The sequence below is a fragment of the Anguilla anguilla genome, chromosome 7 (genome assembly GCF_013347855.1).
Source record: "Anguilla anguilla isolate fAngAng1 chromosome 7, fAngAng1.pri, whole genome shotgun sequence".
NCBI lineage: Eukaryota > Metazoa > Chordata > Actinopteri > Anguilliformes > Anguillidae > Anguilla > Anguilla anguilla.
Genome location: NC_049207.1, coordinates 17,096,855 through 17,113,253, shown reverse-complemented (window position 1 = coordinate 17,113,253; position 16,399 = coordinate 17,096,855). Strand labels below are relative to the sequence as shown.

The 16,399-nt window shown below is 44.6% G+C and overlaps 1 protein-coding gene across 3 annotated transcripts in view; it reads left to right on the top strand.

The window, feature by feature from the left end:
- Positions 1-16,399, top strand: part of rassf3 (Ras association domain family member 3) — a 52,363-nt gene that overhangs the window by 6,549 nt on the left and 29,415 nt on the right. For 2 of the 3 annotated variants that reach the window (XM_035425941.1, XM_035425943.1), the window contains exon 2: positions 4,565-4,680. In XM_035425941.1, the coding sequence (XP_035281832.1) occupies positions 4,565-4,680 (116 nt within the window). Of the gene's footprint in view, positions 1-2,972; positions 3,052-4,564; positions 4,681-16,399 lie in introns of those variants that run through there. The other variant, XM_035425942.1, reaches the window with a different exon arrangement.

Here is a 16,399-nt window from a genome sequence, read left to right as displayed (position 1 = left end):
AGCCGCGGAAGGGCGAGGAATTCGCTGTGCGAGCCGAGCTGTCTGGCTGCCTTCCCCCTGCCAGTGCGGCCCAGAGAGGGCTCTCCTTCTGGGAGACTGGTTAGCACCAGAGAAACAGACCCACAGAAACCGACCCAAGCCATGATGCAGCCTGGAGGCTCGGCCTTGTGTTTGGACTTGGGTGTTGTTCTGCAGCAGGAGGTGCTGTTTGTTCTGATAAAAATATGTGCATTTTAACCCAGAATATAGCAGCCATCTCTGATGTGCTGAAGGGATGGGAACCTGGGGCTGCCTTTGTGTTCAGCTTTTTAGCCCCCTTCTTTCACTGTTGATCAGTCATTCTCATTTTCCCCTCTGTTTCCTTTCTGTATGACAGTCACCATAAAGGAAGATTGGCTGGTCTCTGTTTCAAGCTCAGAGTTTTCTCTGTCTTTTGGAAGATAGAGAAAAGAAAGAGGAAAAAAGAACACCAAAGTTGGGAACACCTGTCCCCCAAGAACAGCTCACACCTGCCCCCAGAGAGGCCAGGAGGGGGGTGTTTGCGAGACCATTTCTGTCTATTTTCAGCTTCCTATTCCCATAAGCACAGAGGATTCTGGGAAAAGTCAATGTCTGCCTATCATTTCTGTGTGAAATAGAAATTGTCCTGGCTGGAACACCAAGCAAAGTGTTTTCTTAGCATCAGCGGCCATCAGCAAGGGAACCCTAATGGTGCCTCTGAAGGCTAACAGGTCACTGTGATAAGGCTTTATTGGACCTGGGCAGAGTGAAGATGGGAGTTAACAGCAGGGGTTCAGCAGTTTGTCCTGGCACTCTCCACTGTGTGAATCAGGGAGGGAGATACAGATTGTCTCGGCACTGAAAGTAGGGTGGCCGTCGTGTGCCTGTTAAAAAAGCTACAATAGAAGGGCAGCCTTCTCAGGTAAACAAAGTCGCAGTTAGGACCTGCGCTCTAAATACTGCAAAGACCTGAGACTGTCTGGGCTGAGCTCTGGCTGCCTAGGTCTTTGTTAGTTTGCTCTCTTAGCAACACAGTGCCCTGCTGCTTAAATCGCCCAAAGTGACTTTTCAGTATAGTCCTAATTGCATTTTTATTTATTGGTTTATTTTTGTTAGGCTGACCCTCCCTCCCCCAAAACAGGTGATTAAATACAGAGAAAAGAACAGTCTATATTAGACAGCAAGAGTTGTGGAAACTGGCCTCTGTTGGCTTTACCATATTTGCACGTTTGCATAGTGTTGGCCCGGCTTACTCTCCTGTAAAAAATGACCGGATGAATGCAGTTAATATCTGATTAGCAGTAGTTGTGCCGTATTTGGAGGCAGAATTATTTTCCGAATGATTTTTTAAATCCATTCTCTGTGTGCAGAGGGGAGACTCCTTCCAGTTAAGTGCTCTGATCTCTCCTGGAGCTCTGGCTCGCTCAGAGAGCGGTGTGCAGACCGACTGATCGATGTGGCTGTCTCTGCGCCCGTCACAGGAAAAAGCAATTACGACAGAGACAGCGCAGCACTTCCTTCACACCCAGGAGAACCGTCCCGCTACGCAGAGGAGACACAACCGCTTCGATCTTCAGCCGTGTAAAACACCCAGAGATAACCTTTGTTTTGGACTCTGGTATGTTCTAGGACAGCAGCTCTGGGGTGTGCTATGCAAATACTACCAACATTAATACAGCTGAACCCTACATACGGTTCATTTTGAGCATGTTTGCACCGAGTGAGCACTGCTGGCCTACAGCGTGTTTGTTTCACCCTTCCTGGGGAGCCGGATTCACACCCCCGGGCCTGTCTGTTTTGGGGAGCTGCTCTCAGCTGAAGAGGAGGCCTTGTTGACTTTTTCCACGCTGGATTTCCTGCAGTATTACTAGAGAGCAGAGATCAGGAAGCAGATGAGACAGGGGTGCTTTAACCCTCTTTGTGTGAGGGGAGCCCGCTTTGTGAGAGGCCCCTCTTGGAAAGGGCCCCCCCAGGGATGCTGTCATGTGAACCTATCCCACAATGCCTCCCTTCCCTTCCCTTCCCTCTCTCCCATTCTCCCATCCTCTGTTAGCAGTGTTCCTCCTTCTCACAAACCTAAGATCCACCACTTCAGTTGCTATACAGCAGCCACCACTGATGCAGCACACTTTAATACTAGAATCGCTCCATTCTGGTCTGGAAAGCTGGAGAGTTGAAATTGGTTCAAATTATATGAGAACAGTGTGCGAGGGGGGAGGGGGGTTTGACAGTGGTTTAGACTACAATGGATCTAATTATTTTTTGCCTGTGTTCGTAGAATACTGACCTGACTACTTTATCCCTTCCCTTTTCATCACTGTTGAAAACACAAATACTTTACACTTGTGGCTGGTGCAGTTATTTGTGGCTGGAAAGACAGAAGTGAAAGATAAAGACTGGCAGGCATTTAGACAATGCTAGAAGCTGCTTAACAAGAGGTGTGATTGAGAGCATAGAAAAAGTGAAGAATAATAGAGGATGGAAGACCAGATTCTCTCTCTACTCTCTCTCCTCTCTCTCAGCTCTCTCTCTCTCCCCCCCTCTGTCATCCCTCTCTCTCTTTCTCATCTCTCTCTCTCTCCCCCCCTCCCTTGGATATGCCTCCCATCCTCCTGGCCTGTATGTCTATCACGGCTGGGGAAAAGAGCCTGTGATTTGACAGGCAAATCACTTACTCAGCAGAATGCGAAAGAAGAGAGAGAGAGAGGGAGAGAGGGATAGGGAGAGAGGGGTGGCGCGGATGTGTCTGGCTGCGGCTAAGCAAATGAGCTGCCTCTGCCCTGGAGAAGAGAGGGAGGAGAGATGCGGGCTTTGTTCTGAATGTGTTCAGAATACGGTGTGCTTCGTGTGCGCGGATGTGCCCGCTTGTGTTGGCGCACGCTCTGCCTGTCGCTGCTGTAAGTGTGCTAGGGAGGAGCGGCGGGGCAGGGCTGGGCGCCGAGGGCAGAGAGGGCGAGCACACGCCCGCTCTCGGGACATGGTTTGGAATGGGCACGGCTATCTGCAAACTGTCGGGAAAGATCACCCAGCAGGTGAAGAGAAGGTCCACCGGTAAGCCCTCCCCAGGAGGCCCCTGTGCCCGTAACCAGCGCGGTTTAAACACAGCGGCCACGCGTGATGGGTGTGTCAGTGACTGGGATGGCGGGGTGTGACATCACGCTCCTGAGTAACGCTTGCGGTGCGTCTGTGTGGTGCGTGCGATTTGCTCAGAGGAGATGTGTCGGGTCTGTCTGTGTCCGTTTGCTGCTGTAGACGTGAGCCGGCTGCTTTGTTGCACTGTCACGTTTTAATATCGCGTCTGGTGATTCGCTCTTGAGTGCAGTGCTGGACATTGTCCAGACCCAGGAAACTGTAAGATGAGACTGTTGCTTTGCCACTTTGTATGCAGACGAGGGACTCTCAGATTGTCTGCTTTTGAGCTGGTCACACGCTCTGACACAGTACAGGCCAGCCGTGCTTTACCTGCCCACTGTGGACCGTTCTCTGCTCATCGACTCCTGTTTTATACAGTTTTCAATAATGAGGCAACACCAGTGGACTATGGGTAATTAAGCTGTGTGTTTGAGGAAGGCCATACCACCTGAGAATTGCGTGGGGCAGGGGGATAGGTGTATTATTAATTAGTTTTTGTTGAGTTCCAATTTAAAAATGAATCTCTCCTCTATGGCAACTGTAAAGACATAATGAAAGGATCAATTTCTCTTGCATAATTTAACTTAATTTTTCTAAACTTTACCTTGCACAGTTCTCTGTAATGAAACCATTTTAGAGATGCACTAATCAATGACGGTAGTAGTTCATTGTAGACAGTAGTGCTGCTGGTTGTCATTTGCATACTTTACTCCCTTATTTGCAAACGTTCTTGTTGGACCCTGGACTGATACTCTGTCTGATGCTGTCTGTAATCAAAGGCTTTTTTGAGAACTAAGAACAGTCTCTTTTCATCACAGGCTCATTGATAAAGACTCAATTAATGAACTAAAATGAGTCCCATAGATTTCTAACAGTTGATATGTAATCCAGTTTCAACCATGGCTAATATAATTTAAAAAAAAAAATAAATAACAGTATGTAGGAACAAGCTTTCATTTAAAGACCAAAACCCAATTGGGTGGGGTTATTGTAAAATGGGGTGATTGGCAGATTGACTGATTAGTGTCTATGGCTGCTTCCTGACTCTAAGGAAAACTGAAGATTTGGAATTTTGGAAACTGAGGGAATGTGCTGCTGTGTATAGTGAAGATGCACACACATTAGAGACAGGTGAAACACGGTCTATCAGAGACTTGACCTTGATCCAGCCCCCATTGTTAGTACTCATTCATGTATTTTTGTGTCTTGATGTGAGTGGAGTATCTGAGGTATTCCTGTGTGTCCTGTCCTGTTTATCATCAACCAATCTCGCTTCTGTCCCCCTCTCCTCTCTTCTCCTGTCAACCACCTGTTCCTCCTGTTTCTCCACTCCTCCGCCTGCTCCTTCCTTCTCTTTCTTCTTTGCTCCTTCTCTGTTCTGCCCTTTCTCCCCATCTCTCTCTCTCTCTCTCTCTCTCTCTCCTGTTTTCAGGCTGTAAGTACACCTGCCACCCGCAGTGCAGAAGCCGAGTCTCGCTGGACTGCCACCAGAGTGGCCCTCCCCCCCAATCACAGGACCACCTGAACAACAACCGCAACTCCTCTGTGGTAAGTGTCACCTGCAGTGGGCGTGTGTGTGTATGTGGTGTGTATGTGTGTGTGTGTGTGTGTGTGTGCAATGCTTTACCTGCCTCTGAAAACATACAGAACATTTTGCATTCACACAGAGTAAATTGTTGTAAACTGAATTGCGGATAAGTGGACTGCAAGTGCACGCGACAATAGAGCTGGAAAGCAGTTATTAACGGTGGCCCTGGTGAAGGGAAAGACTGCCCATGGGATGCAGGTTCAAAGGGGACGTTGCTTTTGCAGTCTCTTTGTCCGGGACAGTCTTTGGCCGGAAACAGTAGGAGAACGCAAATGCCAGTGCCAGGCCGACACACTGCTAACGCACATCCCAGTTGTACATGCTCTACGTGTGTTCAAGGTAGAGCATGTAATAAACCCGAGTCCTCAAGGGGGCGATCCAGGACAGTTTTAAAGACTAGGCAGAGCAAAGCACAAAATCGAAGACTACTTCATTTTCTTGTTATCTGCTATAATGCCCCTCGCTGCGACGCTTGAAACTGCGCTTTTGTTGCTTTAATAATTGCTGGTGACACATTTTAGAAGGTAAAGACGCGTGAAACCAACTTTGTGTAGCCCAAAGAGTCTGCGTTCGCGTACTTACGTAGGGTATATATAGAGCAGTGCACAGGCAGTTTTTGAACTGGGTCCGCAGGGTATGAACCTAAACTGACACTCTTCTGATGACAGGTCACTTGTTTTACCACTAGGGGGAGTAGGAGGAGAGGGAGTGAGAGTTGAATAAAGTTAAATGATAAAGGACGGTGGGTTCTTGTGTAACTTTTTAATTGTTTCAGAAAAGTGGGGACTGCATCAGCAAGGCAGCAAAGAACAATATATTGTATTAAATTCCTGAATCACAGCAGAGAGAAGAAATATGTAAATAGGAAAAATTCAATATTTGAATTTTTGGCATAATACAAGTGTCTTGAAAACGTTGGTGCAGGGAAAATAATTTCAAAAATATAGTTTTTTTATTTATATTGAATGTGCCTGATAGTGTCTCTTTCAGCATAGTAGAATACCGTTATTGAGATTAAGATCAAAGACTTGTGTCCCCTACAGGGGACAAAAATGAATTTCTGGATCTTTGAAGGATAATTGAAGGGTAGCTAGTTGTTGTTGTTGCTGTATGAGATGGCTGAATATAACAACAGTGACGGAGATGGAAGCAGTGTGTATTAGAAGCACTGATAGCAGCTGAGGTAGCAATGGTTTCCTTTGTGTGACTAAATGCTGTCACATCCTGTGATCTGCAGTGGTAATGACACTGATAATTACAGCCTCTCCCTGCCTTAGAGCAGCTGTGCTGTGTGTGTGATGATAAATGCCTGTTCAAAGATCGTTCCTTCTCATTAAGCAGCCATTACACCATGTTCCACACAAAACCCAGTGGTCACTACTGCTATTGACCTGAAAACGAATACACACACACACACACACATGCACGCATGTACACATACACTACAGACACACACACACACACACATACACATACACTACAGACACACATACATGCATGCATACATGTACACATGTAGAGTACACATACGCTACAGACACACACACGCACGCACACATCGGGGCGATATAGCTCAGGAGGTAAGACCGATTGTCTGGCAGTCGGAGGGTTGCCGGTTCAAACCCCGCCCTGGGCATGTCGAAGTGTCCTTGAGCAAGACACCTAACCCCTAACCTCTAACTGCTCTGGCGAATGAGAGGCATCAATTGTAAAGCGCTTTGGATAAAAGCGCTATATAAATGCAGTCCATTTACCATTTACCATTACACATACACACAGACATACACGCACAAACACACAAATTCCCATGTACACACAATCCCTGTCTTGGCTTGTCCTGTGCCTCCTGTGGGGAGCAGGGACCCTGCAATGGTCCCCTCAGGACATGGAAAGGGGAAGGGGGGGGAGGGTTTGAATGCTCCAGGCCTCATATCTTCTCTCACATGAGACACCCCCCCAAGCACGAACACGGCCATCCCGAAGACACATTATGGCATTATGAGGGGAAGTCTTCGGGCACCCAGACACACAGTGCCAAGGGTCGCTCCCATCACACAATGGCTGTTCTGAGTCTGGTGACCCCAGGGGGAGGGGGGTGGAGGGAGGGAGGGGACAGCGGGCTTACAGTCCCATCTGACCCTGGAGGTCAGGACACAGTGTGGTGTGGCATGCGGACACACATTTGACCCAGTTCTGCAGCTTCCTGTGACAGTTACAGAGCGCTTCATAGCGCGCAGCAGCAGAACGCACCGTAACGATAAGGAAAATATAAATAAAAGTCCCTGGCTTCCGGCCACGGAAGCGCACGAGATGGGGCCTGTCCTGAAGTCGATGAGAATAGCGTGTGTCATGATAAAAAGCATGCATCGTAGGCAAACAACTGATGGATTGTGTCATTATTATGGCTGGGTTTGGTAGCATCTTCGGTACAAATATATCTGTGCGTAGAGTTTTTATGTTTGTTTTGACTGTGGCCAGTGGCAGACTAGTCTGCAGTTTTAAAGGCTTGATCTAATAAAGTGCTGTTCTGTTCTGTAACATGTCCAGCGCTAACTTGGTTACAGTGTAATTCAATTCAATCTCTCTTTATAATGCCTGAGACAAAGCTCCACCTATAGACCAGCTCCACCTCAGACGTACACACGCGCACACATACAATACCGCTGACGCAACCGCACTCAGGATGCTACGTGCAGAGCTAGCGCAGAGTCTACATGAGTTATGGTGTGTCACAGGGCCTCTCAGGGTGTTGTAAACACAATGGGGGGATGACATATATCAGGCATAGAGCAGCCGCTGCAGGAGGTGGAGAAAGCTTACACCACTCTCCCCGCGGCCTATGAAACCCGTAAAGTAGCGCTTTCGCTGTGCCGTGTGTTGGACTACACCAGTTGAAGCTGATCGTGTCAGGGCCCTCGTGTCAGACTACACTTCCCATAATGCACCTTAGTCTTCCATTGCATTTAACATTTGTAATTTCTTGGTAGATGGCCTTGGCATCTTGCACACATTATATTATCTACACATTGATTTCTTATTATAAGTTTAAAAGACTTGGATAATTGATGTAGCAATTTAACGTTCAAGTAATTTATCCCATAAGCACATGGAGGGTTGCCAGTTGTTTGTGTCATTTGTGGTGTGAATCCCACAGTTTTGGAGGAGAAATATGACCCTGCAGCAGCCTCAGCATTCTTCCCCCTGTGGATCCCAATGTTTCCCACTGAACCTCACGCAGTAATCAGAGTTGCCTGTTGTGTGTAATGTATGGGACTGGACCACACAAACTCCAGAATGACATCACAAAGGAGTGCTGGTTGTAACTATACCTACACATAGACACACACAAACGTATACCCAGACATGCATTAATGCACACACGTGCTGATGTACACACACGCACCCTCAGACAACACACACTTAGACACACTCATACCAGCTTGTCTGACAGATACCTTTGTCCAGCATGCATTGCATGATTTCTATTTAAACAGCTGAATGTGTTCGGAAGCAAGTCAGGCTAAGAATGGTGCTGAATGGTACAACAGGCCGGTTTCTGTCAAGATTTGAACCTGCAACCTTGTGTTCACAAATATGGCCCTTTAGCTACGCTACTGTATGTGAGAGCAATAAGGTGCTGGTCATGAAGGATGTCCACTGATCCTCCTGATCAAAGACATTCCACACAAACTGCTCCACTAACAACTGAAATGTGCAAATCCAACCAAGAAACAGGCTACCAGGGAGGAAAAAACATCGTCCAGATGGGAGAGGGAGAACTTCCTTTCAGGAAAAGAGGAAATGTGGCATAGCAGCGCGTGAACTTGGCACAGAGAGCAAATGTACACACACACACCCGCGCACATACAGTCCTGGCATTATAGTACACCAGTCTCCTCTATTTGCCCTGAAGATAGGGAGTTCACACAGTGTCTGTAAGAAACTCAATGGCGCCATTTTGTGCATTGTCACCGTAGTGACTGCTCATGGTGCTCTGGGTGCTTTTTGGATGCATAACACTGTATGTTTGTGCCAGTTATTTTTTAAGTAAATAAAAATACCCCTTATAGGACTTCTCATCTGGTGCATTGTTGCACCTGATGGTCAGTAATACCCCTTTAGCCCTTTATCACACACCAAACCCGAGGTTCGCATGGGATATTGAACACGGGTTCAACCCGTTTGACCCATTCGCACTAGATTTTGGTCACAGCTAAGTATCGGATCCTTGCTTTTCACACCAGACCTGGGTCCGCAGTTAACTCCTGAATCGATAGCTCAATGATGTACTCCAAATATTGTAGGTGCTTTTATGTAAAAGCTATGTCACAAAATGTTACAGGTAACATTTTATTTGTTATTTTTATATTCAGTGACATATTTACCTGTAACAACTGAGCAATCCTCTTCTTGTGTACCCTGGTGGAAATTCCAGCTCCCAGCCTGAGATGGAATCTAGCTGCATCCAGGTTCTGCTCTAGCCAGATGCCGTCTGGAATTGATGATGGTCTGTTGCCTGTACCAAGCTGGCCCACCAGCCAGACATGGTCTTGCCAGCACGGTTGCTATCTCAACCATCTTGTTGCCAGCTTGACCATCTCCAAATCAGCTTCATACCAGCTGGACCAGCTTAAAACCAGACAGGATCCAAGATGAAATTTCCAACAGGGTGAATATAGCTGTGAAAGTACCAAAAATGAAAAGTTGTTTGAATCATCATTCACATGAATACAGTTTCCATCATTTACATCATTTAAGTTTCAAAACATCATTTCTGCATGAGGGTAGTTGTAAGACTTGGAGCACCACATTGGGTTTCAGTTCAGGAAATTTGGGCCAGTTAAACAAAGAGCGAGGGTCAGTCGGCTGACTGTGCTGCACAGAGTGACCCACGTCCCCCCTTTCATACCGAAAGCCGAGCTGTGTCGAAGCCAGCGTACAACCCAGGTCGCGACCAGGGTCGCAAACCCAAGTCACATGACCCATTCACACCAATGGCAAATATGGGTTTTACCCGGGTCTTTGCTTTGGTATGAAAGGGGTGTAACTGAATCCTACACTATCTGTCCTGACTGTGACGGGGTCCTGCATGGTGATGCATATATTGGTAGTAATGTCAGGGAGGGAGGATCTCAGAGAGCATTAATCATTTTAAAAATACCCAGTATCTGGGTTCATTTTTCTTTTGAGCATCAGGCCAGGACTATTGTTTGTCTTTTTTGCATTTAGTATTTGGCTGTGTTCACATTGTTCCAGGAACAGAGTTGACAGGGGGTAAAGTTAGTCCAAACAGCTGGAGACTGTGGGCTTGCAACCACAAGCTGGCTCCACAATGTGACTGCCCCGGACGGGCAACATGAATACATTTTTATTGAATTGAAAAACAAAAACAAAACAAAAACAAAACTTGGAAGAAATGAGATGGATTTCGAAGTTTCCAGTTTGTGCAATTTGTGGTTGCCTGAATGTCTCAAATGTCCCCATGTGTCTTTTTGAGGCTACATGGTCAGATGTGTCCTGTAGAAAAGATTTGACAGAATGTGACTGTGAAAGCAACGCCTTCCCCCTCTTTTAAGCATAGATTTTGTTTGTGATGAGTTCTGCTGGAAAGGGGGGGCAGTCTGGATAATGCGCGCACACATACAGGATTTAGGAGATACCGCCCCAGACCGCATGCAGAGAGGAACACAAAGAAACCCTTATGCTAGCTGAACATTAAAGCGCCAAACTGGAGTCTCTCTTCTTAATAAAGCTTTCAAATAACCAAGGACCTTAGCAGGAAATTTACTCCTCAGCACTTTGCTGAAGGAGCGGTTCGCCACTTCAGCTCATAAGGTGAAATTTGATCTGGCGCTATATTTCGCAGCTCCCTGTTATGTGTTATGTGGTGTATTGTTGGTGCTTTGTGCGTGTGCCATGTCTTTAATCTTGCTGCTTTACTCCCCTCCCTTCACACATTGTGAAGCTGGCTGACCTTACGTTGTAATAACATTTAAGTCAGTAATTTATTCAGAAGTTTTTTTTTCAAGTTAAACCATTACAGCAGGCATTTATTTGAAACAGTCTTACATTTAAATACAGAATACAGTAAAGTAGTGTATGATGTTGGATGTGGATATCTTAGATAATTATCTCCTACCTTTTCAGGTCTGACTTTGCACTTGTTAACAGTGGCTGAGTTGTAGGGGTGATCTTATCATCACCATTGTGTGGCAGTGGCTGCCTGAAAGCTGCTCTGTTTCCTTTACACGCCTCTTTTAGAGGGAGGCAATCAGCACTGAGCTTTGAGCTTGAGGCTCACAGTCGTGTGTAAACGGTATTTGCCAGAGCACATCATTGCCATTAAATGCTGCACCAGCCATTAGTGTGGACTGCAGGGTCTGTCTGTGGGGGCTGCTCTCTCAATGTTAGCTACCATTGTGCCGTCATTTACGTCAGCTCTGTGCTCTGGTCTGAGCACATTAATGGGTTACCACATGTTTCCATTAGTCGCACGTCACCCCGCATACGGGTAGCACTAAAGAAGCCATAGATCTCCAACACTTAACTCACACGCACACACACACACACACACACACACACACACACATACACACACACACACGTCGTAGCTGTAGCTCTGCATTCCAGCTGCCTGTCTTGACAGTTTTACTCAGGGTTGTGTTTGATGCCACACCCCCATGACCTTTTCCTTGGAATCTGGGCTCTCTGTGGGCTGTTAGCATTAATTTCAGCCAGTAAAACCTGAGACATCACAGGTAAATGCCCCTGTAAAATTCTCTGTAATATTCTCTCCAAAGACCTGATTAAAGTAAAATGTTTGCCCCTGTCCAGCTGTGTACAAGGCTGATGGTTCCAGGGTGAATGTTCATATGCACATACCCTGTTTGGTTTAGAAGTCTCTGTAAGGGTCACATGTCTTGGGAATTCCAAGTTGTTGATTGGATTTTTGACAGTTTTTAAAGTTTTCAACACAGCCCCCTGCTTTAGCCATGCAGAATTTTCCCTGTTGTGTGATTTCTGATCACTGTTTTCCATCACATTGCTCAGTGCTTCATCATACTGGAGTGAGAACCTCAGTCAGTGCTTTTGGAGCAACCTGCAGGCACCACCAAAAATGTTTGCCATTTATGCTGTGCTGGCAAGGGCGCACAACACAACGGCTGTCATTAAACCATTGCTAGATATGAACTTTGGGCCCGAGAGCTGTGTCAGTCACCATTTAGCGAGCTTTAGGTAGAAAGTACAATACTTACACCCAATGCCATACCGGCTTTGTCTCATTGGCTGAGTGGCGGAGAGCGGAGGTCAAAGATCGCAGGGGCACTGCCATTCCCTGGATGTTGGGAAACACAAACACTGAGCTGTGAGTAATGGAGAGGTTTAATGGCAGCTCTGAATATCCGTAGGTCCCTGTAACACATTAACTCAGTTCACTTAGCTGCATGTGGACATTTCTGCTGCTTTACTTGTTTTTTTTCCACAGGAAGAAATTGCAGCATTTTTGTGGCTTTAGATTGTAATCATGAGTGAGAATGGTTTAGAAGTGTGTGTTTGCAAATGACATCGTTTGAACCATGGCTAGTGAGGTGCTCATGACTATTTAATTAGGCTTGCAGTCAGTGCTGCAAGTTAGTTGTTGAGGATATGGTATTGGCACTCTTCCAGAAATCTTTTAAATATTCACAGGAAACATACACATTCCATTGGATCTTGGTACTGGATCTTTTCAGAGTCAGTACCTTTTTTTCTGATTCTTTTTAGCATTGAATTTACTCTCAAAATGTTTTTCCATACAATAGGCTTTAGCAGTGGCAAATATTCTATGTGCAATTTTATTTATAAAATAATGTGGCTGAACGGTATCACCATAAGCACTGCAAGTCACACCTTTTGAAGCAGAGGCTTTTGTTTAGTGCTAATTGTGTGAATATTAGGATGAACAGTCCCATGTTTCATTCAGAGTACTGGGTGCAAGCACCTTCATGCCTCCACTTTATGTACAAACACACTTTTAAAGCTTCAAATTACAAGTAAGCCTCCACAGATTTAACCCCAGTGCCTTTTTAGAGGGGCATATTTTTCATTGAGCTGAACTAACTGATCTACCTCCTTATCCTAAAGAGCAGTCAGCATGAGTCACTCACATAAAGTCCCAGATTACAGGCTTCTCATCCCAAAGGCTAATCCCCCACCCCTTCTGTTCTTCGTACCCCCCCCAACCCACCCCCCACCATCACCACCACCCCAGCTGGGACAGCCTCTTGTTCATTGGGAATCAGCTGTTATAAGTTCTGCTGTTCTATTCACCCCCCCACCCCCCTTAAGCGAGAAAAATAGATGAGTGAAAGACAAACTTCTCTCTCATTAAATGTCCTCCCTCACAGTTACAGTGTTCGTGTAACATATTGGTTTTTAAAGATGAGAACACCCGCCAAGGGGAAGATGGCTTAGCTATGTCAATCTGTTTTATTCAAACTGTACTTTTTGTTCTTTTTTTGCTGGGTCAGCAACCCTTCAGTGAGAATCTGTGAGATTGTGTGTCTTTAATCGAACAAGGAGCCAACATGCTTCAACAAATCAAACAAAACCCTGGAACTCTGGGAAATTAAAGTTCACGGAGAAAGAGACATCAAATTGTTACTGCAGTTGCTGTGCTCTTAACCTAATCATTTTCATTTTGCTTGAAAATGTACATTTGGATATGTTTATCAAGACATGGACAATGACCACTGCAGTGTTTGTTAACATGTTTAGGGTTGTCCTTGTGTAAAGACATAAATCATTGATGATCCCATCATATCATGGGAAATGAAGAACCCATGTTTGCACTTAATTCCTTTACTGAAATGGCAGCCTATGTTAATTATTAATTCCAGCTGTTTAAAGGTTGGCTGGCTTTTGAGAAGCTCACATGGAGCAAGTACATTCAGCAGAAGCCTGAAACTTGTGTCGTAGACACGCCAGATCTAACACAGTGCTTCTCTATAAATTACAGTATTAGGTTGAATAACAATTTTACTCTGACATCTGCTGTTTCAACTCGTTGAAAGTCAGACCTCTTTCCAGGGATGAGGCTTGAGTTTGTGCAGAAGGACACATCTGTGTTAAGTCTCTAGCACATCAAGCTGATCAGAGGACTGAAAAAGTGATTCTTCCTTGTGGGAAAGTTTTAGCATAATTCAGCATTTACAGTGAGATTTTAAGTATTTAAATCTTTTTGTTATGCCAACCTGAAGTCGGTTTCAGTGTAGTCTGAAAGGCCACAAAGTACGTGCTGTGGTCTCAGTGTAATCAAAGTTGTTTAACTTGACTGTAGAGTAAATGCAATTAAGTTTACTCAGTAAAGCATGGGATGTAAAGCTGCAAATCACATAATGATACGACAAATCATACATGAAGACCAAACACTTTAGAGATGAGTCGAGTACTGTGTTGCCTGATAGAGAAGCTCCAAGGGAAGTCTGCCTTATGCAGGACAAGTCAAATTTATTTTCTCAAATTATCATTTTAGTATGACACAGAGTAAAATTAAATCGTGAAGCCACACTGGGATTGGGTTTTTAAAATAAATGTACTTGAGCAATTCAGACTTTATATTTAAATTTATGGTGTAATCTGCAGTTCCTTAACCATCCTTTAAAAAGATTCCTTCCCAAAGATAGTACTGACCACTCAAAGCAATTGCTGCCAAAGGTGTTATCCACTTGCAGTACTTGGGGGGTTGAATACTTTCAAGCAATCTGTTTTATTTTTTTTTCAGATTTTGATTGAGCATCTTTAATGAATAATGGTGTTTAAAATTGATCATTAGAATTTTAACAAAAGATAGTTATTTACGTGAAATTGCTAATATAATTTGTAACCGACCAGTAGTTGATATAGTTATTAGTAGAGGTGGATGCTTTGCCCTCGGTAAGTGGCAGATTCATTCCATGAACTTTCCAAGGGAATGTACATTTTAAAAACTGTGAGACTGCTCAAATGGTTAACCGGACCATTAGCATTCATATGGAACAGTGTCTGTCCTTTAGCTGTGGTGAAGCATTGTGCTGAAACAAATATTCGATTTGTGGTCTGCTTCACATTTGGTCTTTGCTTGAACTCGTGTGCTGAAGGTTTTGAACAAAGATGCTTTTTAATACTGAGCTAAAAAAGCCTTCTTAGCTCTTCTCTGTTTTTTCCTCCAGATTTAACATGAACCCAAACACAGAGGAGCGGTAGGGTGTGTTCAGCCATACTATATCCAGGTTAGGTCTGCCAACACTAACAGTACGTTCATGTCACTTATCTGCAGTCAACTTCAAATTAACAGAGTGAGAGATGGATCTGGTGGAGAAGCCATGTTTACAAAGGGCAGGTTAAATCTCGGCTGAACAGAGCGATCTTTATGTTTATTTTAAGATAGTGAATCGAGCAATCTTGGCCATTTGTTCCCACTTGACTGTGAGGACAGAGTAGCTCTGCAGGCTGTACTGGTTCTGGGTCTCATACGCTCCGTTTGTTAGGCAGAAGGTCATTTGGGATGGGTTCAAAACAAGGTTCTGGAACATAGAAGGCATTCCAGAACTGAGTATGCTCTCTGACACACTGAATCCACCTCCTTACAAGAGGCAGCATCCCGTCCCACTTCCTGCCATCCCAAACCCACAGCACACCCACCTGGTGTACTAATTCAAGCGATGAGAGTTTTTGATTTTTAAATAGTTTTATATTTCTTAGAGCTTGTTATGGATGCAATCTGCATATATTCAGAATTAGTATTTTGGCTCTTGGTTAGCATATTCAACATGCACTAGCACTTGTTAGATTCTTATAGATGTTGCTTCTGCAATTGCTTGTCTGGGAATGTTGTTAGGCAGGTCTGACATACATTAATCAGGTAAATGCACTCCTACATGGTAAGTCGCTCTGGATATATGAATGTAATGTTATGTCTCCATATCTGTCAGAAGGGATAACATCAGGGGGAAAGAATGATTTTTATCCAGGCATCAAAGAAGATGCACAACCCTGTAGACTTTGTGTGTTTGTGTTTATGTTTGGTGATGTCTTTACAACTTTGTCTGACTGACAAATCTTATTTTGGCTTACATAGACTGACTGAGATAAACCCATAAATGGAATTTATTCATTATTCATAGCATGAAGGGGAAAAAACCCATAGCTTTACAGTGTTATGTGTGCTTTGAAAAATTGATCTGGGGAGATAAGACAGGAACCATCTGCTTAGAAAATGAATGGGTGTTGACTGGAATCTGTTTTGGCCACACTGTAAAAGAAAAAACATTTCATCAGTAACAAGCAATTACAATTTCAATACATTTATTCCTCTCATTTGAGTAAGTTCATTATAAACCCAATGGTGTGTGGTGTGTGTGTATGTGTGTATGTGTGTGTGTGTGTGTGTATTATAGTGACTGACACACACACAGGTGTATGCACATGCACACACACGCATTGGCATTTAGTGTGTGTGTGGTGTGTATGCCTCTAGGAATATCCTGGCATCTAGTTCCTGGAGGCACACTACAATACTGAAAGAGTTAATATTTCAGAAATGAACACAGATAATGTGATTTATCACTATATTATTACAAAACATTCCATCCTGATTCCATGGCTCAGTACATCTTGAGTGTTGAAGGCCTGTGATTTACAGTACCTTGGGGGTGATGG